This window comes from Schistocerca piceifrons, chromosome 6 (genome assembly GCF_021461385.2).
Source record: "Schistocerca piceifrons isolate TAMUIC-IGC-003096 chromosome 6, iqSchPice1.1, whole genome shotgun sequence".
In the NCBI taxonomy this organism is placed as follows: domain Eukaryota; kingdom Metazoa; phylum Arthropoda; class Insecta; order Orthoptera; family Acrididae; genus Schistocerca; species Schistocerca piceifrons.
Window position 1 is genome coordinate 90870859 of NC_060143.1, and position 26566 is coordinate 90897424.

Consider the following 26566-nt stretch of genomic DNA (forward strand, 5'->3'; position numbering starts at 1 on the left):
GTTTGAGTTAAGCAAGTAAGTGCGTATGCCTACTGCTGGCACACAGCCCACGCCTCTCAAACAGTACCAGTTACACTACTGGCCATTAAAATTGCTACAAAAAGAAGAAATGCAGATGCTAAACGGGTATTTATTGCACAAATATATTATACTAGAACTGACATGTGATTACATTTTCACGCAATTTGGGTGCATAGATCCCGAGAAATCAGTACCCAGAACAACCACCCCTGGCCGTAACAACGGCCTTGATACGCCTGGGCATTGAGTCAAACAGAGCTTGGATGGCATGTACAGGTACAGCTGCCCATACAGCTTCAACAAGATACCACAGTTCATCAAGAGTAGTGACTGGCGTATTGCGACGAGCCAGTTGCTCGGCCACCATTGACCAGACGTTTTCAGTTGGTGAGAGATCTGGGGAATATGCTGGCCAGGGCAGCAGTCGAACATTTTCTGTATCCAGAAAGGCCCGTACAGGACCTGCAACATGCGGTGGTGCATTATCCTGCTGAAATGTAGGGTTTCGCAGGGATCGAATGAAGGGTAGAGCCACGTGTCGTAACACATCTGAAATGTAACGTCCACGGTTCAAAGTGCCGTCAATACGAATAAGAGGTGACCGAGACGTGCAACCAATGGCACCCCATACCATCACGCCGGGTGATACGACAGTATGGCGATGACGAATACACGCTTCCAATGTGCGTTCACCGCGATGTCGCCAAACACGGATGCGAGCATCATGATGCTGCAAACAGAACCTGGATTGATTCGAAAAAATGACGTTTTGCCAACCGTGCACCCAGGTTCGTCGTTGAGTACACCATCGCAGGCGCTCCTCTCTGTGATGCAGCGTCAAGGGTAACCGCAGCCATTGTCTTCGAGGTGATAGTCCGTGCTGCTGCAAACGTCGTCGAACTGTTCGTGCAGATGATTGTTGTCCTGCAAACGTCCCCATCTGTTGACTCAGGGATCGAGAGGTGGGTACACGATCCGTTACAACCATGCGGATAAGATGCCTGTCATCTTGACTACTAGTGATACGAGGCCGTTGGGATCCAGCACAGCGTTCTGTATTACCCTCCTGAACCCACCGATTCCATATTCTGCTAACAGTCATTGGATCTCGACCAACACGAGCAGCAATGTCGTGATACGATAAGCCGCAGTCGCGATAGGCTACAATCCGACGTTTATCTAAGTTGGAAACGTGATGGTACGCATTTCTCCTCCTTACACGAGGCATCGCAACAACGTTTCACCAGGTCACGCCGGTCAACTGCTGTTTGTGTATGAGAAATCGGTTGGAAGCTTTCCTCATGTCAGCACGTTGTAGGTGTCACCACCGGCGCCAACCTTGTGTGAATGATCTGGAAAGCTAATCATTTGCATATGACAGCATCTTCTTCCTGTCGGTTAAATTTCGCTTCTGTAGCACGCCATCTTCGTGGTGTAGCAATTTTAATGGCCAGTAGTGTAGTTACTGAATTTAATGTCCCCATCCTCTGGGCGGATCCCCGCTCCATGAGGGACTGTGCACAGCTTTGGAATTTAATCCAGCACATTGACACAAAGTTTGATTATCAGGAACTCTGTGCTGCCACCTCTTACTCCAGTCAAATACTGGCACTAAAATTTTATTCCGGCACCAGCTTTGTAGTGGCTACATCCGAGTCGAGCGTCACCGCACAGGCTTGAGTTAGTAACCTCGGCGGATGCGGATAACAGCCCAACAAACTGCAACGTAACGCACACAATCTACAGCGAATAAAAAAATGTTCAGAAGGGTAAAATAACATTTGATATAAAAGAAACTGTTACATTACGAAAACATTAACTGGATGCTACCATACCGTTACTCTAGTTGTTTTAATGTCTGTCGTATATGTAGATTAAAATTACGCCACTGAGAGGTCTTATTTTCAGTACTTTCAGTTCAGAAAAAAATCCAGTCCCAAGGATGAAGTTTTTATGAGTGCTCGATAGCTGTTGGGTGTGTCTTGCATTGCTGGAGAGCTTAAGTGGAGATCACTACATACCATGCCGACCTGACCCATTCTAACCAACACACAGCCATCGCTATCACCGAGGCAGATCCAGATTTCATCAGAAAACGCAACAGACCTCACATCTGCCCTCCACTGAGCTCTCTCTTGACACCACGGAAGTCGCAAATGGAGGTGGTTTGGGACCATTGGAAAGCACGCTACAGGACGCCTGTCTCGGAGCCGTTCACATTGCTCCTGCAGATACATTACAAAGCGGCAGAGCCATACGCCGATCACGACGGTAATGCCACCCGGCCATCTGGAGCCCGGGCTTCTTGCGACAGTACATCGTAGTGATCACCGCTGCCAGCAGCTACGTACAGCGGCTCCATTCCTGCAAACTCTCTCTGCAGTATCACAGAAGAAATAGCCAGGTTTTCGTTGCCCTGTTACGTGACCCGCTTCAAACTCAGTGAGATGTTGGTAACGGCGTCTTTGTTGCCTTAAAGGCATTTGTGAGTAACATGAACTGACCACAGCCAGTCTCAAAGGTAACTAACGCTCACTACCGTTCACAACAAGCCTGACTTGTATGCGTAAGGTGGCATTACTAGCGCCACTCTTATGCGACTGGCGCTAAATTAGAACAGACATTATCTTTCAGATGTAGAAACACGTCGACCAACTTTCGTTTATGTCGCACAATTCCTTCTTGGCGTTGCGATTTTTTGGCATCATTGTACATACATATATGCTACGTTTACATCCCAGATTACTGACCTGAGGTTTACGTGCAACACAACTTTCTGAAAATAAGAACCGAGTGTGGAAACCAATTAGCGATCACTACTTTACATGTTAAGGCCTGAACCGATTTTACTAGCGCAGTTTGATATTGTCAGTTGTTTTACACGAATGGACTCTGTAAGTCAGCAGTTTTTCCGATTTAGTGAGCATGAGGGCTATTTCTTTAAAACTAAAACCAGAATATTTCTTCTTTCTACATCGTAGTGATCACCGCTGCCAGCAGCTACGTACAGCGGCTCCATTCCTGCAAACTCTCTCTGCAGTATCACAGAAGGAATAGCCAGCTTTTCGTTGCCCTGTTACGTGACCCACTTCAAACTCAGTGAGATGTTGGTAGCGGCGTCTTTGTTGCCTTAAAGGCATTTGTGAGTAACATGAACTGACCACAGCCAGTCTCAAAGGTAACTAACGCTCACTACCGTTCACAACAAGCCTGACTTGTATCCGTATGGTGGCATTACTAGCGCCACTCTTATGCGACTGGCGCTAAATTAGAACAGACATTATCTTTCAGATGTAGAAACACGTCGACCAACTTTCGTTTATGTCGCACAATTCCTTCGTGGCGTTGCGATTTTTTGGCATCATTGTACATACATATATGCTACGTTTACATCCCAGATTACTGACCTGTGGTTTACGTGCAACACAACTTTCTGAAAATAAGAACCGAGTGTGGAAACCAATTAGCGATCACTACTTTACATGTTAAGGCCTGAACCGATTTTACTAGCGCAGTTTGATATTGTCAGATGTTTTACACGAATGGACTCTGTAAGTCAGCAGTTTTTCCGATTTAGTGAGCATGAGGGCTATTTCTTTAAAACTAAAACCAGAATATTTCTTCTTTCTACATCGTAGTGATCACCGCTGCCAGCAGCTACGTACAGCGGCTCCATTCCTGCAAACTCTCTCTGCAGTATCACAGAAGGAATAGCCAGCTTTTCGTTGCCCTGTTACGTGACCCACTTCAAACTCAGTGAGATGTTGGTAGCGGTGTCTTTGTTGCCTTAAAGGCATTTGTGAGTAACATGAACTGACCACAGCCAGTCTCAAAGGTAACTAACGCTCACTACCGTTCACAACAAGCCTGACTTGTATCCGTATGGTGGCATTACTAGCGCCACTCTTATGCGACTGGCGCTAAATTAGAACAGACATTATCTTTCAGATGTAGAAACACGTCGACCAACTTTCGTTTATGTCGCACAATTCCTTCGTGGCGTTGCGATTTTTTGGCATCATTGTACATACATATATGCTACGTTTACATCCCAGATTACTGACCTGAGGTTTACGTGCAACACAACTTTCTGAAAATAAGAACCGAGTGTGGAAACCAATTAGCGATCACTACTTTACATGTTAAGGCCTGAACCGATTTTACTAGCGCAGTTTGATATTGTCAGTTGTTTTACACGAATGGACTCTGTAAGTCAGCAGTTTTTCCTATTTAGTGAGCATGAGGGCTATTTCTTTAAAACTAAAACCAGAATATTTCTTCTTTCTACATCGTAGTGATCACCGCTGCCAGCAGCTACGTACAGCGGCTCCATTCCTGCAAACTCTCTCTGCAGTATCACAGAAGGAATAGCCAGCTTTTCGTTGCCCTGTTACGTGACCCACTTCAAACTCAGTGAGATGTTGGTAGCGGCGTCTTTGTTGCCTTAAAGGCATTTGTGAGTAACATGAACTGACCACAGCCAGTCTCAAAGGTAACTAACGCTCACTACCGTTCACAACAAGCCTGACTTGTATCCGTATGGTGGCATTACTAGCGCCACTCTTATGCGACTGGCGCTAAATTAGAACAGACATTATCTTTCAGATGTAGAAACACGTCGACCAACTTTCGTTTATGTCGCACAATTCCTTCTTGGCGTTGCGATTTTTTGGCATCATTGTACATACATATATGCTACGTTTACATCCCAGATTACTGACCTGAGGTTTACGTGCAACACAACTTTCTGAAAATAAGAACCGAGTGTGGAAACCAATTAGCGATCACTACTTTACATGTTAAGGCCTGAACCGATTTTACTAGCGCAGTTTGATATTGTCAGATGTTTTACACGAATGGACTCTGTAAGTCAGCAGTTTTTCCGATTTAGTGAGCATGAGGGCTATTTCTTTAAAACTAAAACCAGAATATTTCTTCTTTCTACATCGTAGTGATCACCGCTGCCAGCAGCTACGTACAGCGGCTCCATTCCTGCAAACTCTCTCTGCAGTATCACAGAAGGAATAGCCAGCTTTTCGTTGCCCTGTTACGTGACCCACTTCAAACTCAGTGAGATGTTGGTAGCGGCGTCTTTGTTGCCTTAAAGGCATTTGTGAGTAACATGAACTGACCACAGCCAGTCTCAAAGGTAACTAACGCTCACTACCGTTCACAACAAGCCTGACTTGTATCCGTATGGTGGCATTACTAGCGCCACTCTTATGCGACTGGCGCTAAATTAGAACAGACATTATCTTTCAGATGTAGAAACACGTCGACCAACTTTCGTTTATGTCGCACAATTCCTTCTTGGCGTTGCGATTTTTTGGCATCATTGTACATACATATATGCTACGTTTACATCCCAGATTACTGACCTGAGGTTTACGTGCAACACAACTTTCTGAAAATAAGAACCGAGTGTGGAAACCAATTAGCGATCACTACTTTACATGTTAAGGCCTGAACCGATTTTACTAGCGCAGTTTGATATTGTCAGATGTTTTACACGAATGGACTCTGTAAGTCAGCAGTTTTTCCGATTTAGTGAGCATGAGGGCTATTTCTTTAAAACTAAAACCAGAATATTTCTTCTTTCTACATCGTAGTGATCACCGCTGCCAGCAGCTACGTACAGCGGCTCCATTCCTGCAAACTCTCTCTGCAGTATCACAGAAGGAATAGCCAGCTTTTCGTTGCCCTGTTACGTGACCCACTTCAAACTCAGTGAGATGTTGGTAGCGGCGTCTTTGTTGCCTTAAAGGCATTTGTGAGTAACATGAACTGACCACAGCCAGTCTCAAAGGTAACTAACGCTCACTACCGTTCACAACAAGCCTGACTTGTATCCGTATGGTGGCATTACTAGCGCCACTCTTATGCGACTGGCGCTAAATTAGAACAGACATTATCTTTCAGATGTAGAAACACGTCGACCAACTTTCGTTTATGTCGCACAATTCCTTCTTGGCGTTGCGATTTTTTGGCATCATTGTACATACATATATGCTACGTTTACATCCCAGATTACTGACCTGAGGTTTACGTGCAACACAACTTTCTGAAAATAAGAACCGAGTGTGGAAACCAATTAGCGATCACTACTTTACATGTTAAGGCCTGAACCGATTTTACTAGCGCAGTTTGATATTGTCAGATGTTTTACACGAATGGACTCTGTAAGTCAGCAGTTTTTCCGATTTAGTGAGCATGAGGGCTATTTCTTTAAAACTAAAACCAGAATATTTCTTCTTTCTACATCGTAGTGATCACCGCTGCCAGCAGCTACGTACAGCGGCTCCATTCCTGCAAACTCTCTCTGCAGTATCACAGAAGGAATAGCCAGCTTTTCGTTGCCCTGTTACGTGACCCACTTCAAACTCAGTGAGATGTTGGTAGCGGCGTCTTTGTTGCCTTAAAGGCATTTGTGAGTAACATGAACTGACCACAGCCAGTCTCAAAGGTAACTAACGCTCACTACCGTTCACAACAAGCCTGACTTGTATCCGTATGGTGGCATTACTAGCGCCACTCTTATGCGACTGGCGCTAAATTAGAACAGACATTATCTTTCAGATGTAGAAACACGTCGACCAACTTTCGTTTATGTCGCACAATTCCTTCGTGGCGTTGCGATTTTTTGGCATCATTGTACATACATATATGCTACGTTTACATCCCAGATTACTGACCTGAGGTTTACGTGCAACACAACTTTCTGAAAATAAGAACCGAGTGTGGAAACCAATTAGCGATCACTACTTTACATGTTAAGGCCTGAACCGATTTTACTAGCGCAGTTTGATATTGTCAGTTGTTTTACACGAATGGACTCTGTAAGTCAGCAGTTTTTCCGATTTAGTGAGCATGAGGGCTATTTCTTTAAAACTAAAACCAGAATATTTCTTCTTTCTACATCGTAGTGATCACCGCTGCCAGCAGCTACGTACAGCGGCTCCATTCCTGCAAACTCTCTCTGCAGTATCACAGAAGGAATAGCCAGCTTTTCGTTGCCCTGTTACGTGACCCACTTCAAACTCAGTGAGATGTTGGTAGCGGCGTCTTTGTTGCCTTAAAGGCATTTGTGAGTAACATGAACTGACCACAGCCAGTCTCAAAGGTAACTAACGCTCACTACCGTTCACAACAAGCCTGACTTGTATCCGTATGGTGGCATTACTAGCGCCACTCTTATGCGACTGGCGCTAAATTAGAACAGACATTATCTTTCAGATGTAGAAACACGTCGACCAACTTTCGTTTATGTCGCACAATTCCTTCGTGGCGTTGCGATTTTTTGGCATCATTGTACATACATATATGCTACGTTTACATCCCAGATTACTGACCTGTGGTTTACGTGCAACACAACTTTCTGAAAATAAGAACCGAGTGTGGAAACCAATTAGCGATCACTACTTTACATGTTAAGGCCTGAACCGATTTTACTAGCGCAGTTTGATATTGTCAGATGTTTTACACGAATGGACTCTGTAAGTCAGCAGTTTTTCCGATTTAGTGAGCATGAGGGCTATTTCTTTAAAACTAAAACCAGAATATTTCTTCTTTCTACATCGTAGTGATCACCGCTGCCAGCAGCTACGTACAGCGGCTCCATTCCTGCAAACTCTCTCTGCAGTATCACAGAAGGAATAGCCAGCTTTTCGTTGCCCTGTTACGTGACCCACTTCAAACTCAGTGAGATGTTGGTAGCGGTGTCTTTGTTGCCTTAAAGGCATTTGTGAGTAACATGAACTGACCACAGCCAGTCTCAAAGGTAACTAACGCTCACTACCGTTCACAACAAGCCTGACTTGTATCCGTATGGTGGCATTACTAGCGCCACTCTTATGCGACTGGCGCTAAATTAGAACAGACATTATCTTTCAGATGTAGAAACACGTCGACCAACTTTCGTTTATGTCGCACAATTCCTTCGTGGCGTTGCGATTTTTTGGCATCATTGTACATACATATATGCTACGTTTACATCCCAGATTACTGACCTGAGGTTTACGTGCAACACAACTTTCTGAAAATAAGAACCGAGTGTGGAAACCAATTAGCGATCACTACTTTACATGTTAAGGCCTGAACCGATTTTACTAGCGCAGTTTGATATTGTCAGTTGTTTTACACGAATGGACTCTGTAAGTCAGCAGTTTTTCCTATTTAGTGAGCATGAGGGCTATTTCTTTAAAACTAAAACCAGAATATTTCTTCTTTCTACATCGTAGTGATCACCGCTGCCAGCAGCTACGTACAGCGGCTCCATTCCTGCAAACTCTCTCTGCAGTATCACAGAAGGAATAGCCAGCTTTTCGTTGCCCTGTTACGTGACCCACTTCAAACTCAGTGAGATGTTGGTAGCGGCGTCTTTGTTGCCTTAAAGGCATTTGTGAGTAACATGAACTGACCACAGCCAGTCTCAAAGGTAACTAACGCTCACTACCGTTCACAACAAGCCTGACTTGTATCCGTATGGTGGCATTACTAGCGCCACTCTTATGCGACTGGCGCTAAATTAGAACAGACATTATCTTTCAGATGTAGAAACACGTCGACCAACTTTCGTTTATGTCGCACAATTCCTTCTTGGCGTTGCGATTTTTTGGCATCATTGTACATACATATATGCTACGTTTACATCCCAGATTACTGACCTGAGGTTTACGTGCAACACAACTTTCTGAAAATAAGAACCGAGTGTGGAAACCAATTAGCGATCACTACTTTACATGTTAAGGCCTGAACCGATTTTACTAGCGCAGTTTGATATTGTCAGATGTTTTACACGAATGGACTCTGTAAGTCAGCAGTTTTTCCGATTTAGTGAGCATGAGGGCTATTTCTTTAAAACTAAAACCAGAATATTTCTTCTTTCTACATCGTAGTGATCACCGCTGCCAGCAGCTACGTACAGCGGCTCCATTCCTGCAAACTCTCTCTGCAGTATCACAGAAGGAATAGCCAGCTTTTCGTTGCCCTGTTACGTGACCCACTTCAAACTCAGTGAGATGTTGGTAGCGGCGTCTTTGTTGCCTTAAAGGCATTTGTGAGTAACATGAACTGACCACAGCCAGTCTCAAAGGTAACTAACGCTCACTACCGTTCACAACAAGCCTGACTTGTATCCGTATGGTGGCATTACTAGCGCCACTCTTATGCGACTGGCGCTAAATTAGAACAGACATTATCTTTCAGATGTAGAAACACGTCGACCAACTTTCGTTTATGTCGCACAATTCCTTCTTGGCGTTGCGATTTTTTGGCATCATTGTACATACATATATGCTACGTTTACATCCCAGATTACTGACCTGAGGTTTACGTGCAACACAACTTTCTGAAAATAAGAACCGAGTGTGGAAACCAATTAGCGATCACTACTTTACATGTTAAGGCCTGAACCGATTTTACTAGCGCAGTTTGATATTGTCAGATGTTTTACACGAATGGACTCTGTAAGTCAGCAGTTTTTCCGATTTAGTGAGCATGAGGGCTATTTCTTTAAAACTAAAACCAGAATATTTCTTCTTTCTACATCGTAGTGATCACCGCTGCCAGCAGCTACGTACAGCGGCTCCATTCCTGCAAACTCTCTCTGCAGTATCACAGAAGGAATAGCCAGCTTTTCGTTGCCCTGTTACGTGACCCACTTCAAACTCAGTGAGATGTTGGTAGCGGCGTCTTTGTTGCCTTAAAGGCATTTGTGAGTAACATGAACTGACCACAGCCAGTCTCAAAGGTAACTAACGCTCACTACCGTTCACAACAAGCCTGACTTGTATCCGTATGGTGGCATTACTAGCGCCACTCTTATGCGACTGGCGCTAAATTAGAACAGACATTATCTTTCAGATGTAGAAACACGTCGACCAACTTTCGTTTATGTCGCACAATTCCTTCTTGGCGTTGCGATTTTTTGGCATCATTGTACATACATATATGCTACGTTTACATCCCAGATTACTGACCTGAGGTTTACGTGCAACACAACTTTCTGAAAATAAGAACCGAGTGTGGAAACCAATTAGCGATCACTACTTTACATGTTAAGGCCTGAACCGATTTTACTAGCGCAGTTTGATATTGTCAGATGTTTTACACGAATGGACTCTGTAAGTCAGCAGTTTTTCCGATTTAGTGAGCATGAGGGCTATTTCTTTAAAACTAAAACCAGAATATTTCTTCTTTCTACATCGTAGTGATCACCGCTGCCAGCAGCTACGTACAGCGGCTCCATTCCTGCAAACTCTCTCTGCAGTATCACAGAAGGAATAGCCAGCTTTTCGTTGCCCTGTTACGTGACCCACTTCAAACTCAGTGAGATGTTGGTAGCGGCGTCTTTGTTGCCTTAAAGGCATTTGTGAGTAACATGAACTGACCACAGCCAGTCTCAAAGGTAACTAACGCTCACTACCGTTCACAACAAGCCTGACTTGTATCCGTATGGTGGCATTACTAGCGCCACTCTTATGCGACTGGCGCTAAATTAGAACAGACATTATCTTTCAGATGTAGAAACACGTCGACCAACTTTCGTTTATGTCGCACAATTCCTTCTTGGCGTTGCGATTTTTTGGCATCATTGTACATACATATATGCTACGTTTACATCCCAGATTACTGACCTGAGGTTTACGTGCAACACAACTTTCTGAAAATAAGAACCGAGTGTGGAAACCAATTAGCGATCACTACTTTACATGTTAAGGCCTGAACCGATTTTACTAGCGCAGTTTGATATTGTCAGATGTTTTACACGAATGGACTCTGTAAGTCAGCAGTTTTTCCGATTTAGTGAGCATGAGGGCTATTTCTTTAAAACTAAAACCAGAATATTTCTTCTTTCTACATCGTAGTGATCACCGCTGCCAGCAGCTACGTACAGCGGCTCCATTCCTGCAAACTCTCTCTGCAGTATCACAGAAGGAATAGCCAGCTTTTCGTTGCCCTGTTACGTGACCCACTTCAAACTCAGTGAGATGTTGGTAGCGGCGTCTTTGTTGCCTTAAAGGCATTTGTGAGTAACATGAACTGACCACAGCCAGTCTCAAAGGTAACTAACGCTCACTACCGTTCACAACAAGCCTGACTTGTATCCGTATGGTGGCATTACTAGCGCCACTCTTATGCGACTGGCGCTAAATTAGAACAGACATTATCTTTCAGATGTAGAAACACGTCGACCAACTTTCGTTTATGTCGCACAATTCCTTCTTGGCGTTGCGATTTTTTGGCATCATTGTACATACATATATGCTACGTTTACATCCCAGATTACTGACCTGAGGTTTACGTGCAACACAACTTTCTGAAAATAAGAACCGAGTGTGGAAACCAATTAGCGATCACTACTTTACATGTTAAGGCCTGAACCGATTTTACTAGCGCAGTTTGATATTGTCAGATGTTTTACACGAATGGACTCTGTAAGTCAGCAGTTTTTCCGATTTAGTGAGCATGAGGGCTATTTCTTTAAAACTAAAACCAGAATATTTCTTCTTTCTACATCGTAGTGATCACCGCTGCCAGCAGCTACGTACAGCGGCTCCATTCCTGCAAACTCTCTCTGCAGTATCACAGAAGGAATAGCCAGCTTTTCGTTGCCCTGTTACGTGACCCACTTCAAACTCAGTGAGATGTTGGTAGCGGCGTCTTTGTTGCCTTAAAGGCATTTGTGAGTAACATGAACTGACCACAGCCAGTCTCAAAGGTAACTAACGCTCACTACCGTTCACAACAAGCCTGACTTGTATCCGTATGGTGGCATTACTAGCGCCACTCTTATGCGACTGGCGCTAAATTAGAACAGACATTATCTTTCAGATGTAGAAACACGTCGACCAACTTTCGTTTATGTCGCACAATTCCTTCGTGGCGTTGCGATTTTTTGGCATCATTGTACATACATATATGCTACGTTTACATCCCAGATTACTGACCTGAGGTTTACGTGCAACACAACTTTCTGAAAATAAGAACCGAGTGTGGAAACCAATTAGCGATCACTACTTTACATGTTAAGGCCTGAACCGATTTTACTAGCGCAGTTTGATATTGTCAGTTGTTTTACACGAATGGACTCTGTAAGTCAGCAGTTTTTCCGATTTAGTGAGCATGAGGGCTATTTCTTTAAAACTAAAACCAGAATATTTCTTCTTTTTTACTGCACAAAAAGTTACTCCGTTCAGATTAGCAGACCTTTTAAAAGCAAGTTGGTACGAGGGTTGGAACTTTAGTAGTGGCAACTGTTTATTTACAGCTTATACAAAATTGATACATGTTTTAAAGTTTTGCTGTCCTTCAAAGTAGACAGCAGCGATGTTGAAGTCGGACAAGACCCTTAGCAGCACCAGTTGTATTGATAGTTCGAGTGAAGCGGTGTGTTGCCCGACAAAAGTCTGTAACAGTTTTGAAGCGAATTCCTTTAAATGCTTCTTTCAATTTTGGAATCAAGTTGAAGTCACAAGGGCTTATGTCCAGGGAGCGTGTTTGATAGTACAGCACTGCACAGGCCGTCGATCTAACAAAAGTCACAAATTGCGACACATGTGCCCCTAGCATTGTCCTGCAAAACAATAGGCGGGTCCTGCAGAAAGAGCTGCTTCTTTCCGTTAGCTGTTAATTTTTGGAATACAGCCTGCGACCATCTTAGAAAAGAAGCGGCGACACTTTCCGTAGGGCCTGCCCATCATTCTGCAAGACGATGCTCGGGCGCATACGGCACAAGTAGTGATATTTATTTGATCGCTGGGGCTGGGAAGTGCTGTGCCACAAGCCCGCTTCCCGAACTTCAGCCCTTGTGACTTCAACTTGATTCCTAAACTGACTCAATGGCATTCGCTTCACAACTGTTACAAAGATTCGTTGTGTAATAGACCGTTCTACTCGAACTATTAACACAACTGGCACTGCTAATGGTATCGTACGACTTCAACATCGCGGGAACGGTCTTTACACAATACTGGTGATTATTAAGAAAGACAGGAAAAATTTTGAAGCACGTATTGTTCTGTATAAATTGTACATAAACAGTTGCCACTATTAAAGTTCGAAAATTCGTATACAACTGACGACTCAAGCAGGTTTCAAAAATGGTATAGCGTTTACATGGGATCTAATATACGAGTGCATTTAGAAAAGTAAAGATACAATGGCTCGCAGTCCTTAAATAGAACATTTATTTAGAAAACGTCAGTTACATCTTATTAACTCGATTATTTGTTATTTTTCGACATAATCACCCCCTGTTATCCAAACATTTGTTAAGTTGGTGCACAAGCTTTTGTATCTCACAGTCATAGAAGGTTGCCGCTTGTTGTCGGAACCACATTTCAACTTCATCTTTGATCTCTTCATCGTCGTGGAATGATTTTCCACCAAGATGTGACTTCAGGTAACAGAAGACATGGAAATCGGTGGTCGCAAGGTCCGGGCTGTATGGCAGATGGTCCAATACGTCCCATTTGAATTGTTTGAGTAGTGCTTTGGTTACGAGCGCTGTGTGAGGCCGAGCGTTGTCATGAAGCAAGCGGACTACACTTGTCAGCATTCCCCTGCGTTTGTTTTGAATTGCCCTTCAAGACGTTTCAAAGTCTGGCAAAATGCAGCCGCATTAATTGTCGTTCCAGGAGGCATAAATTCCAAAAGAAGATTGCCTTGTCTGTCCCAAAAAACAGAAGCCATGATTTTCTTATCTGAAATCGACGTTTTGCACTTCTTGGCTTTTGGTGAATTCGAATGGCGCCATTGCATTGATTGTTGCTTGGATTCAGGTGTATGATTATAAACCCACGTCTCGTCATCTGTCACAACGTGATCAAGGAACTCATCACCTGCTTCAGCATAGCATGTGAGGAAGTCGAGTGCAAAGCCCATCCTTTTTTTTTTGTGTTCTTCCGTTAACAGTTTTGGAACCCAGCGAGCACACAATTTCCTGTACCCTAACTTGACAGTCACAACGTCATAAAGAGTTGTCATTGACACGTCTGGTATGATCTGATGCAATTCTTTCAATGTGAGACGTCTATTCGCACGAATTGCTTCGTCCATTCTCCGAAGAAGGGCATCAGAGATCACAGATGGCCGACCTGTTCTTTGTTCGTCATGAACATCAGTCCTACCTTCAGAGAAATGACGACACCATTTCGTTACATTTTGTCGATTCATAAATTTCTTTGTGAATATCCGCTGGTCGATGACCTTTTGCATGAAGAAAACGTATGATGGACCGCACTTCGAATTTGGCGGGATTCTGAGTCGGCGCAGCCATTTTAAACACGACCTACTCCAACCAGAAGCAACGTTCAACTGCCGAACGACCGCGAGGGGAAAGCGAACGGTTCAAGGTTAACACCAGTGTTGCCAACTTGCTCGCCAAAACTCTTCCGTTCCTCTGGCGTACGGTGTAACTTTTACTTTCCGAAATACCCTCGTAGATTGTGGAGGTGGAAATCTGCAGCTAGAACCATGCTTCCAAATTCGGCTTTTTTTTTTTTTTTGTTCAAGTGAAAGCAAGTTCTTCGGAGATTGTGAGAATGCACTCGTATAATGACAACAATGTGTTGGGTTTCAAACGGTTTGTACACTGGGGAATTAAATCCCACGAAACAGTTATTTATTGGACTGGAACCAGAGTTAATTGTGTCGCATTGTCCTGAATAGTCTATCTTTCGCGGTAAAATGCTCGAAAAAGATTACATGTCAGAGAGCACTCTTATTGAGTTCTGAAGCTGTCGAGTATGCATCCTTCACAAAAGCAGTGTGTGAATTTATTGCACGTGTATTTCACGTCATAACTAGAGTAAAATAGGTCAGTATTGTGTACACCTTTACTGTTCTCTCACTAAAACTAATTATACAATAAACTTTACCACGCATGTATTAGCCATTTTAACAGTTTCAGTCCGCCACTGTAACGTGAGCTGACGTATAAACGCCGTTTCTTCTCTATGTTCTACGACGAATACTACCTCAAATGACATTAAGGGTATTGTTAACGAAACATGACGTTACGTCTACTGCACGGATTTGTTAAAGAATTTCCTCTTTTTACTATTCTTGATTCGTGGTCATTGTTGAAAGAAAATAGTTTTAGTAGCCTTACCACTTGCAATGTCAACAGAAAGAAAGTATGTGAGGGAGCGAAGTGGAAAAATTTAAGAAACTCAACAAAACGGGTAATGGAGATCAGTGCTTAGACATTCCTGTCACAATACTTTTTAAAGAATTATCGTCAATAAATAAAGTATAACATAGTATCATTTGAAACTTCCTGGTAGATTAAAACTGTGTGCCGGACCGAGACTCCAACTCGGGACCTTTGCCTTTCGCGGGCAAGTGCTCTACCATCTGAGCTACCCAAACACGACTCACGCTCCGTCCTTACAGCTACTTCCTCCAGTACCTCGTCTCCTACTTTCAAAACTTCACAGAAGCTCTCCTACGAACGTAGCTCAGATGGTAGAGCACTTGCCCACGAAAGGCAAAGGTCCCGAGTTCGAGTCTCGGTCCGGCGCACAGTTTTAATCTGCCAGGAAGTTTCATATCGGCGTGCACTCCACTGCAGAGTGAAAATCTCATTCTGGAAACATCCCTAGGCTGTGGCTAAGCCATGTCTTCGCAATATCCTTTTTTCCAGGAGTGCTAGTTCTACAAGGTTCGCAGGAGAGATTCTGTGAAATTTGGAAAGTAGGAGACGAGGTACTGGCGGCAGTAAGGCTTAAAGACGGGGCCCGAGTCGTGCTTGGGTAGCTCAGATGGTAGAGCACTTGCCCACGAAAGGCAAATGTCCCGAGTTCGAGTCTCGGTCCGGTACACAGTTTTAATCTGTCAGGAAGTTTCGTATCAGCGCACACTCCGCTGCGGGGTGAAAATCTCATTCTGGAAAGTATCATTTGTCAGCAAAGTATAATTCCTCTACAAATAGTCACAATGGGTCAGTTCGAGTGGAAACATCAGTAATATGCTTATTTCTCTGTGGCGTTCTTTTTGTACGGAATGTTGTGTTTTATGGCTGGCTGAGAGTGAACGAATGCGAACAGCTGGCGGAGTATATTTTAATTAACGGGCTGTGGCGTCAGCGTTGTTGTAGCCCATGTAGCATTGAAATACATGTGCACAATGACGAACTAAAACATTAAGGCCACCTGGCTAATAGCTTTTAGGACTCTCCCAGGGATACATCACCGATTCTACGTATCATATACCCGACAGTTTGTTGGTAGGTTGTGGAGGTATGTGGTGCCAGACTTCTACGCACAAGTCATGTAATTTCCGTAAACAAAGGGCTGCTGATTTGCGGGTGCGGCGTTGGCGCCTGATAGCCACCCAGATGTCCAGATGTGTTCCACTGGATTCACATTAGGTGGATTTGGTAGCCAAGATATCAAAGCGAGTTCACTATCATGTTCCTCAAAACACTGTAGCACTCTCCTAGCTTTGAGACACGAACAATTGTCCTGCTCAAAGATGACATCACCCTCGGGGAAGACATTAAGCATGAAGGGACACAGGTTGTCCGCAGCTGTCGTCGTGTCTACGACTGCAACCAGAGGTCCCATGCGAGCGCAGCAGAATGCCTCCCACAACATAATACTGTTCCCAGCAGCCTGCGTCATTGGCACGGTACCCGTTTCGAACCGTTGTTCGCGTGGATGACGCCGTTTATGGAGGCGAGCATCGACCTGGTGTAGCAAAAACGTTATTCATCCAACGAGGCAGCACGGTCTTATCTTGACACCCCATGGCCACTGCTATCATAACTGACAATATCGTTGGGCCAACATGTGAACACGTAGAGGTCGTCCGCTACGGAGCACCATGTTCAACAGTGTATGATGAACGGTGTGCTGCGCAACACTTATACGTGCACCAGCGTTGTGATATTTCGGCAGAGATGCCACAGATCGCCACCTATCCTGCTTTACAGAGCATGGAAGTCTTCAAATCCCGCGTTCTGTGAAGAGTCGTGGACGTCCAGCCACTTATCGCCGAATGGTAGCTACACTGTCGTTCTACACTCATGCTCGTAAATTAAGGATAATGCTGATACATGATGAAACAATGCTCTGGTGGGCGGTTTGCGGGTTTAAATCACCTCGGGGTATGACCATGTGGTGCATTTCACCTGCGGTCGTCGCACGGTGGCGCTGTCAGCAGTCCACATACGCAGAGGTGTGTTGGTGTATGTCAGAGTACGGTGCAGCGAGTAAGTGTGCAGACGTTTTCAGACGTGCTAGTGGTGACTGTGTGTTGAAAATGGCTCAAAGAACACATATTGATGACGTTATGAGGGGTAGAATACTAGGGCGACTGGAGGCTGGTCAAACACAGCAGGTCGTAGCACGGGCCCTCCGTGTGCCACAAAATGTGATCTCAAGATTATGGCAACGATTCCAACAGACAGGAAACGTGTCCAGGGGCTATATTATGGGACGTCCACAGTGTACAACACCACAGGGAGGCCGATATATCACCATCAGTGCCCGCAGACGGCCACAGAGTACTGTACGTAGTCTTGCTCGGGACCTTACCGCAGCCACTAGGACAGTTGGCTCCAGACACACAGTCTACAGACGACTGAACAGACATGGTTTATTCGCCTGGAGACCTGCAAGGTGCATTCCGCTCTCCCCTGATCACAGGAGAGCTCGTAAAGCCTGGTGTCAAGAACACAGTACATGGTCATTGGAACAGTGGTCCCAGGTTATGTCCACGGACGAGTCCAGGTGCAGTGGGTCCCACCTTCCTCCTGATGGATGATAACGCAAGGCCCCACCGAGCTGCCATCGTGCAGGAATACCTTGAAACAGAAGATATAAGGGAATGGAGTGGCCTGCCTGTTCTCCAGACCTAAACCCCATCGAGCACGTCTGGGATGCTCTCGGTCGACGTATCGCTGCACGTCTTCAAACCCCTCCGACACTTCGATAGCTGGTGCAAGAATGGGAGGCTATAGCCTACCCGAGAAGCTGCTCGACCACCTGATCCAGAGTATTCGAACCCGTTGTGCGGCCTGTGTACGTGTGCATGGTGATCATATCCCATATTGATGTCGGGGTACATGCGCAGGAAACACTGGCGTTTTGTAGCACATGTGTTTCGGGACGGTTTTCTCAACTTATCACCAATACCGTGGACTTACAGGTCTGTGTCGTGTGTGTTCCCTATGTGGCTATGCTATTAGCGCCAGTTTTGTGTAGTGCCACATAGTGTGGCACCACATTCTGCAATTATTCTTAATTTATGATCATGAGTGTATTACTTTCCATGGATGCTCACTCCAGTAGCACGTGAACATTCGACCAGCTACGCCGTTTCCGAGATACTCGTTCACAGGCTCTGTGGAATAATAATAATATCACCTTCGTCAAAATCGCTCATGTCAGTAGATTTCCCCTTTATGGCCCGTTTTGTCGCTATAATGATTCGCCATCCGTCTTTGATCCACTCATATACTTTCCTTACCGTGTCACTATCCCGCAACACCACCAGGCGACATCCAACCTTGCGGTGGTCAGTGGTCATAATGTTCTGGCTTATCAGTGTGTAAGTGTGAAATTGCGTGTGATAAGTACATCAGGAAATTAATGGATGTCTGTGGCTATTTGCAGTTCTGTATATTATCAGAACTACGTCAGAGAAAATTGATTTATGACTTCAGCAAATTCTCATAATCTACCAATATCAACACGTAATGATGCTGATTGTTATTAGCCATAAATTACAAAAAGTTTTCCCTGAAAGCCAATATGTTTCCTTCTACTTTGGTACTGTTATAGGCCTTGGGGCAAAGTGGTCCCTTCTAGCCTTCGTTTCTCCCCCATATAGTGACCGATTTTGTAAATTTTTTCTTCCCAAGCACACTATGCTCAGTTTTTAGTCTGTGTACGTGAATGCCATGGGCGTTCATGCAGACCACCGTTCTGCTTGCATTTTTTAAGAATTAGATTAGTGTGACATTAAAGATAGGGAGAAGATGGAATGTGTTGCTGAAGCATAGCGATTTCGACTAGCATCAAGTGGTAGGCACGCATAACCACCTAATTTACAGGCAGATCGATACATAACATTTTATGAGTGTTATTCCACGTATCTCGTGTGAAGAGAGGCCTGTGGATGTGGAATGAAGACAAACACGTATCTTTTTGCAAAAAAATTAATTACAATAATGTGACTTGTTAATTTGATCTTCAGTCCGAAGCAGCCCTCCACGCTAATCTATACTACGCAAGTCTTCTCATCTCAGCATAAACACTGCGACCTGCATATGTTTGAACCTGCATTCTGCAGTCACATCTTGGTCTCCCGCCCCATTTACAGGGTGGTTATAATTGAACTTTTGCTACTTGAGAGGGCCCTCATGAAAAGCGAGTGATCGTGAAACAATAAAACCTTTTGGATACATTTGTAAGGACACGACGAAGAAAAAAGCGAATAAAATATTGAAATAAACCGATTTTAATTTCCACATGAGACTGTAACATTTGCTAATTTTTACCGTGTTTACGTTTCAGGCTACAAGCGTTGCTAAGTGTGACGACTCCCTGCATACACGACAGCCTGGAACAGCACTAGAGACTGCTCTACATTTTCTGAGACATCTCTGGTGGGATTTTCGCTACCACCCTCGCTGTGCTCTTCTTCAACCTCCAACGTAAGTGTCCTGTTGATTAATCCTGACCGGCCGGTGTGGCCGAGCGGTTCTAGGCGCTTCAGTCTGGAACCGCGCGACCGCTACGGTCGCAGGTTCGAATCCTGCCTCGGGCATGGATGTGTGTGACGTCGTTAGGATAGTTCGGTTTAAGTAGTTCTAAGTTCTAGGGGACTGATGACCTCAGATGCTAAGTTCCATTGTGCTCAGAGCCATTTGATTAATCCTATCCTTCACGTAAACACACAGCCAGAAATCACACGAGTTTAAATGTGGTGATCTCGATAGCCACGCAGTTTGAAGCAATCAGCTGATGATTCGGTTTTCTCCAAATGAGGCCTCACGAGCAGTGTGAGTGGAGCTCCATTGTGCATCAAAACAGTTGAGTCCAAAGCACGTCTCGCCCGTAGAGGAGAGATCACGTGTGGGCGAAGCAGGTCACAGTAACGTGTGCCGTTCACACTGCATGTCCTTGAGCCTTGGGGTCCAAGTTCCTCCGTTCCGTCGTCCCAGTACCGACACCTGACGCTAAGTCATGACACTAACGTTACTAACAACGTAAATCCTACAACTCACAATCTGAACATTATCCCTATAAAGATGGGTATCCATATGGTAATTAGCTTTCCGTCCACACTGGCTGTAGTGGCCAAAGTTTAATTATAACCACCCTGTAATACAATCCATACGTCCTTCCATTGCCAGATTCACGATTCCTTGAAGCTCTAGGGTGTGTCCTGTCAACCGATTCCTCCTTTGGTGAAGCTGGGTCATAAATTCATGTTCTCCCCTGCTCGATTCTGTGCCTCTACATTAGTTACGCGATCTACCCATCTAACCTTCAGAATTCTTCCATAGCACCACATTCCAGAAGCCTCTACTCCCTTCTTGTCTGAAGTATTTACCGTTCACGTTTCACTTTCGTACAGAGGTACACTCCGGACTTAAAATGACTCTGAGCACTATGAGACTTAACATCTGAGGTCATCAGTCCCCCAGAACTTAGAACTACTTAAACCTAACTAACCTAAGGGCATCACACACATCCATGCTCGAGGCAGGATTCGAACCTGCGACCGTTGTGGTCACGCGGTTCCAGACTGAAGCGACTAGAACCGCTTGGTCACACCGGCCGGCACTCCAGACTTATACTTTCAGAAGATACTTCCTAACACTTAAATTTATATTTAGTTTTAACAAATGTCTCTCTTGCAGAAGTGCTTTTTTTTGCTATTTCCTGTCTCCATTTTATATACTCTTCACTTCTGCCGTAATCACTTAATTTTGCTTCCCAAATAAGGAAAACTTATCTGTTGTTTTTACTGTCTTGTTTCCTAATGAAATATCCTCAGCCTCATCCGACTCAATTCAGCTGCACGCCATTAACCTGTGTTCCATTGTCTTGATATTCACCTGACAACCACTTTTCAAAATATTAACCATTTCGTTCCAATTAATTAGCCGTCTCTGACAGAATCGCAGTGTGACTGGCAAACCTCAGAGTTTTTATATCTTCTCTCTGAATTTTAATTCCCTTTCCAAATTTATGTTTTGGTTTTCTTTAGTGCTTGTTCAATTTATAGACAGGATGACATGGAGGAAGAGGAGTTACAACAGTGTCTGACTCCCTTCTCTACGAACCCTGCTAACTAATGTTTGAAGGCCAAATCAGCCTATCGTCTAGACTGCAATTACTGAAGGCGCGGCTGCTCCTCTTCAGGAACCATACGCTAGTCCGGCCTCTGCACAGATACCCCTCTGAAGAGGCTGCACTTACGGTATGGATATCTCTATCACTGAGGGACACAAGCTGCCCAAACGCGGCAAGGCCATGGTTCTCGACACTATGAATTATTATTGTATTAGAGTTAGTTGCAGAAATTAGACCCAGTGCATCATACGATTGCTTGAGAGATGACCTCCAATTCGGTTTGTCCACAGCTCATTGCTGTCATCCATCCAGCAATTCTCCTATATGTAGATCCTTGGAAACAGAGTTCGTTGGCATTCTGACTAGCATTTCCCACCGACTTTCTGGCATACAACCAATGTGACTTGCCTACTGCAGACATCGTATTTTCATTACGGTTCATTGTACGTAGCGTAGAGTTCAGTTTTGTGGTGAAGTCTCTATTCTCCACTTTCAGCATCAACAACGACTCCATAGATTCCATGCAATAAAATTTTTTCTTGTGATACTCCAGCTGGCATCCACATGGAAATACTGGTCTGGTTAATGTTTCATGGATATTTAATTTAAAATTTGTTGACAAACTTCTCGTCTTGAGGATAGACTGTAGGCCATAGTATCAGCGACTGGCATCTTACAATTTAGCCACTATTTCAATTTTACTTGAAGGTTACTGTTTGATTATAGCACCAGATTTTTGTACTCTTGAACTTGGAGGTGTGATCCACCTGCAGTCTGGGAATTGGAGTGGTCCCTGAGACCTATTTCGCCCTTTGTTAAGTCTCGTGTATTCTGTCTTTGTGTTGTTGATGTGGAGTTATAATTTACAGTTGTCGGTATACCTTACTCACTCGATTCTCTCATTCCCATTATGAATTCCTCCGTGGTTGTCAAGCATTATCTCTCTCAGAATGTTCTTTAACTCGAGACTGAACAGACATGATGAACACCCTGTCGTACTTTCGATTTGGCAACCTCTGTCAGTTTATTTCTAGGCATGATTCTTTCTCAAGTGTCAGCCAGGCATCCCATGATGAGACTTACTAGCTTTTTTTAATTAAAACCAAATTCCTCAAGAAACATGATAATATTCATAATAGATTCTATCATATGTTCTATTGAAGTCAACAAAGAGTATTTGAAATTCTTGCCCAAATTCACACATTTTCTCCATAACCTGCCGTAAAACGAAGATTTGTTCAGTTCTCAATCTCCCACAACGAAATCGACGTAGGTACAACTCCTATAACTGCGTATCAAGGGCTGAATTCGATCTAAAAGGAGAGAATATTTTAAAACAGTTTAGCAGTGTTATACCACAGTAGTTCTCACACATTATTCAGTCGTTCTTCTAATGGATGGGACACATGAGAACATTTTTCTATTTTAAAGGGTCGTTCAGTAAACCAAATCGTTGTTGTAAATTTGTGGATTCCCGTAACGAGGGATTCACCACCTCCCTGGATCATTTCAGCTTCAGTACCATTCTCTTCTGGTCTTCTGTTCTTGACCTGCATTATCTGTATCTTGATCTCTTACAGTGTTGGTAGTCAGTACTGAGAGTCCGTGGTGTGTTGATTGTGAAAGGAAAACAGTATTCTTGGTAGTGGACAGTTTGGTAGATTGCTGAAGTATTTCTTCCCTATACATGCAGTCTCAGAGTCATTTATTAAAAACTCCCCTCTTGTCTATTGTTATGAATTTTTGGCTAAATTTTTGATTTATCACAGAGGATTTATATTTCTGTATAAGTCTTTGGTTTTAGATACTTGAGATACTTCATCAGCCTTCTCCTATATTACAGCTCTTACAAATTTCCTGTTCTCTCTCAGAGTAGCTTGTGTTTCTCTATGTACTCTCTCAAACTCTTGCTTTGAAAAAATTGTCGTTCTTAGACTAACTACTTTTCGCGGTATTACTTCCTCTTTCCAACTGTCTCCTCACAGATATGGGTGAACCACATTTATTTTTTCCCACCGCTTGTCTTTTGATGACAGACTTTGGCGCATGTCTAACTGTATTCCTAGTATCTTTCCACTGTTGATCTGCATCCTGATCCTCTGATTCTGTCAGAAAATTAAAACTGTTTGGAATCTCAACTTACAGATCATTTCTCGTTTTTTATTGGGGTAGTTTAGGCACCTCAAAATATTTCAGTTTCTTTATTCCATTTTTTTCATAGATTTTTGGAGAGCTCTGACTATACTTTTCACTAAGAAGTGGTTCAAAAATGGTTCAAATAGCTCTGAGCACTATGGGACTCAACTTCTGAGGTCATTAGTCCCCTAGAACTTAGAACTAGTTAAACCTAACTAATCTAAGGACATCACACACATTCATGCCCGATGCAGGATTTGAACCTGCGACTGTAGCAGTCTCGCGGTTCTAGACTGCAGCTCCGAGAACCGCACGGCCGCTTCGGCCGGCTAAGAAGTGGTCAGACGCACCTTCAGCACTACATAAATTTCTTACATCCATAATCCAGCTTTTAAATTCCGCATTGATTCCTGTGTGATGATTAAGTTAACAATGTGTCCATTTGGACAAACCCGGATGCCTTCATGTATGCACTACTTCTTTGTGGAACAATTTAGTGTTGCATATTCACATGCTTTTTCACGTAGCCCAACTGATAAACCATATTCAGTTGACATTATTGTAAATACAGTGACGAAAAAAATTACAGCACTAAGACGGAGTTGTGCAACATAAGCGAAAGTTGGTAGGCGTGTTTGTACATCTGGAAGTTGGTGTTTATTCAAATTTCACGTAAGAGTGGTACTAGTAACGCCACCACGTGGATGCTAGTAGGGTTTTGCTTTAAATACACGCTGTGAACGGTCGTGATTATTAGTTACCTTTGAAACTGGGCATGGTGAGTTGATGTTAGTCAAGAATGCCTTTAACACGACAAAAACGCCATTATCAATTAGGCACAATGCATCTTGTAGAGGGTATAGTATGGACGTATTGGAATAATTAATGTCGGGTGATGGTTTTAAAGTAATTCAAACGACATGAGAACTTTGTGGAAATGCGTCGATTTACTGGAGGCTATTTTATCCTAGGGAAGTATTCGAGTTGACCACCGTGGCCAGCATGTGAGCAGCGAAGGGAAGCGACAATAGGCAACTTAGGGCGGCTCAAGCTCTGAGAAAGCAGTAACGGGGCGCGGCCTCCAGATGAGTGACAGTGAGTGGGTGGTTGACCCCATGCTTGTGTACCAGAAAGCAGACGGAGAACTTGTACGCCTGTTGATAAGTGTCCGTCATCCCGTTTTCAGTGAAACATGCGAGAAAGCCACGCAAAGCTATGGTGGAGCAGTCAACAGAGGTCAAAATATGCGTGTTCATGACTATAGCAACTTCATGCTTAATTCACAGTCTGCAGAGTCTGGAGTAAATCAGGTGAAGAGCGACAGAATGAAATACACCGGCCTGCGATGGGAACGTAGGACCAAGGAATTTGAAGTACTCTCCTGGGAGTCAGAATTCCGGAAAAATTGATGTTTGTGCAGATGCTAACCTTGATGGGTGGCCTGGGAGGAGCTAAATAGCAGAAGTCGAGAGGAAGGGAAATTTTGTGGGAATTTGTTCACTTCCCAGAGCAGGCATTGGTCAGTGCTGGGAAGTGACGCATAATTAATGTGACTTACGCTGCAATTGGCGTAAGTGGTTTTGCTGGAGGGGAAACCGAGGCGAAGAGTGGACTGGGAGAAGTCTCTGTAGGGGTCTTCCGTTCCCAGCTTGACTAGAGTGCGGACGTGGTGTTCTTTACTCAGCTTACCTTAGAAAGAGTGAGCATCTCTGCAGTTCAGGACTTAGCAAATGGAACGATTGAGTTTGGACGTAGGAAGTTTTGATTCAGCTATGTACTGAGCAAGATAGCTAGGAGTGAATAGAGAGCGCAGCCTTGCAGCGCCACGAGGTCGGCCGATGCCCAGACGACAACGCCGTTCCATCATGCTGTATTCGGTGATATTGCGCCCGCTCCGGCCACTGATTAATTTGTTGGATCACGTCGGCAAAGTTTCCACGAGGGTTTCATGGACCGTGTATTGTAGAATTCTTCTCGCACTTCGCATTATGCCTGGGTCAGTCAATAGGAATTACTTTTGAGTTATTGCGCTTTGCTCCACACAAACGTAATTTATTACCACTGCCTGGTAGGAGAGTCATGTAATGTGATGATTGAAGGTCATGAGTTAAAATAAATTTGTGCTAATCGACTGCATCTGTTTTCAATCAAGTAGTTGAAATCCCAAGTCATTTTCTTAATTAATTTTATGTTCAACATTTGCATCTAGTGTTCAATAGCTGAATATAACATCAATGTGCACCCCTTTTTAATTAAAAGTGATCAATTCCGAATCAATTAATGTGAACACTGCCACTGCAGTTCAATCAGGAGTCACAGGGCCTTAATACTTCCCTTGCGTTATTCGATATTGCAGCAGTTTTGCACTCTCTGTTGATCTGTTAGTCAATTAGCTGGGGTGAACACACGCCAAAACCAGGTAAGTGACGGGTGGGGTGTTACACAATGCCTCAGTTAGCTTGAACGAAGTCGCGTAACAGGGCAACGAGAAGCTGGCTGTTCCTTCTGCGATACTGCAGAGAGACTTGGCAGGAATACAGCTGCTGCACATGTTACTGGCAACAGTGGTCACGAGATTGTGCGATCGCAAGAGGACCGGGCTCCGGACAGCCACTACCGAGGGGGAAAGATATCGTCTCTAGCGAATCGTACTGCATCTGCAGCAGCAGCAACTTCGATGACAATGATAACCATGTGCTCGTTAGGAGGAGGCCACTTGAGTGCCTGCAAGCAACCTGTCGGCGTGCTAAACACACTGGACCTACACCTGGAGTTATCGTCAGGCATACTATTTTTTATGACGACAGGAGTACTCTCGTGGTTAACCCACGCACCTTGACCGCAAATTTGTCTGTCAGTCTGGTGATTCGACCTGTTGTCCTGCCGTTCATTCAAGAGGTTGTTTTCCAACAGGATAACGCTCGCCCAAATATCGCTGTTGTAACCCAACATGCTCTGCAGTGTGTAGACATGTTGCTTTGGCCTGCTCGATCACCAGATCTGTCTCCAGTCGAGCATATACCAGGCATCATCGGAAGACGACTTCAACATCATCCACGATAGCGTTAATCGTCCCTGTATCGAACGACCAAGTGCAA

The 26566-nt window shown here is 44.1% G+C and overlaps 1 protein-coding gene across 1 annotated transcript in view; it reads right to left on the minus strand.

The window, feature by feature from the left end:
- LOC124803159 (pancreatic triacylglycerol lipase-like) overlaps positions 1-23422 on the minus strand; it is an 86541-nt gene extending 63119 nt beyond the window's left edge. The window contains exon 1 of the mRNA XM_047264340.1: positions 23371-23422. Within this exon, the coding sequence (XP_047120296.1) occupies positions 23371-23422 (52 nt within the window). The remainder of the gene's footprint in view (positions 1-23370) is intronic.
- Positions 23423-26566: the final 3144 nt, after the last annotated feature.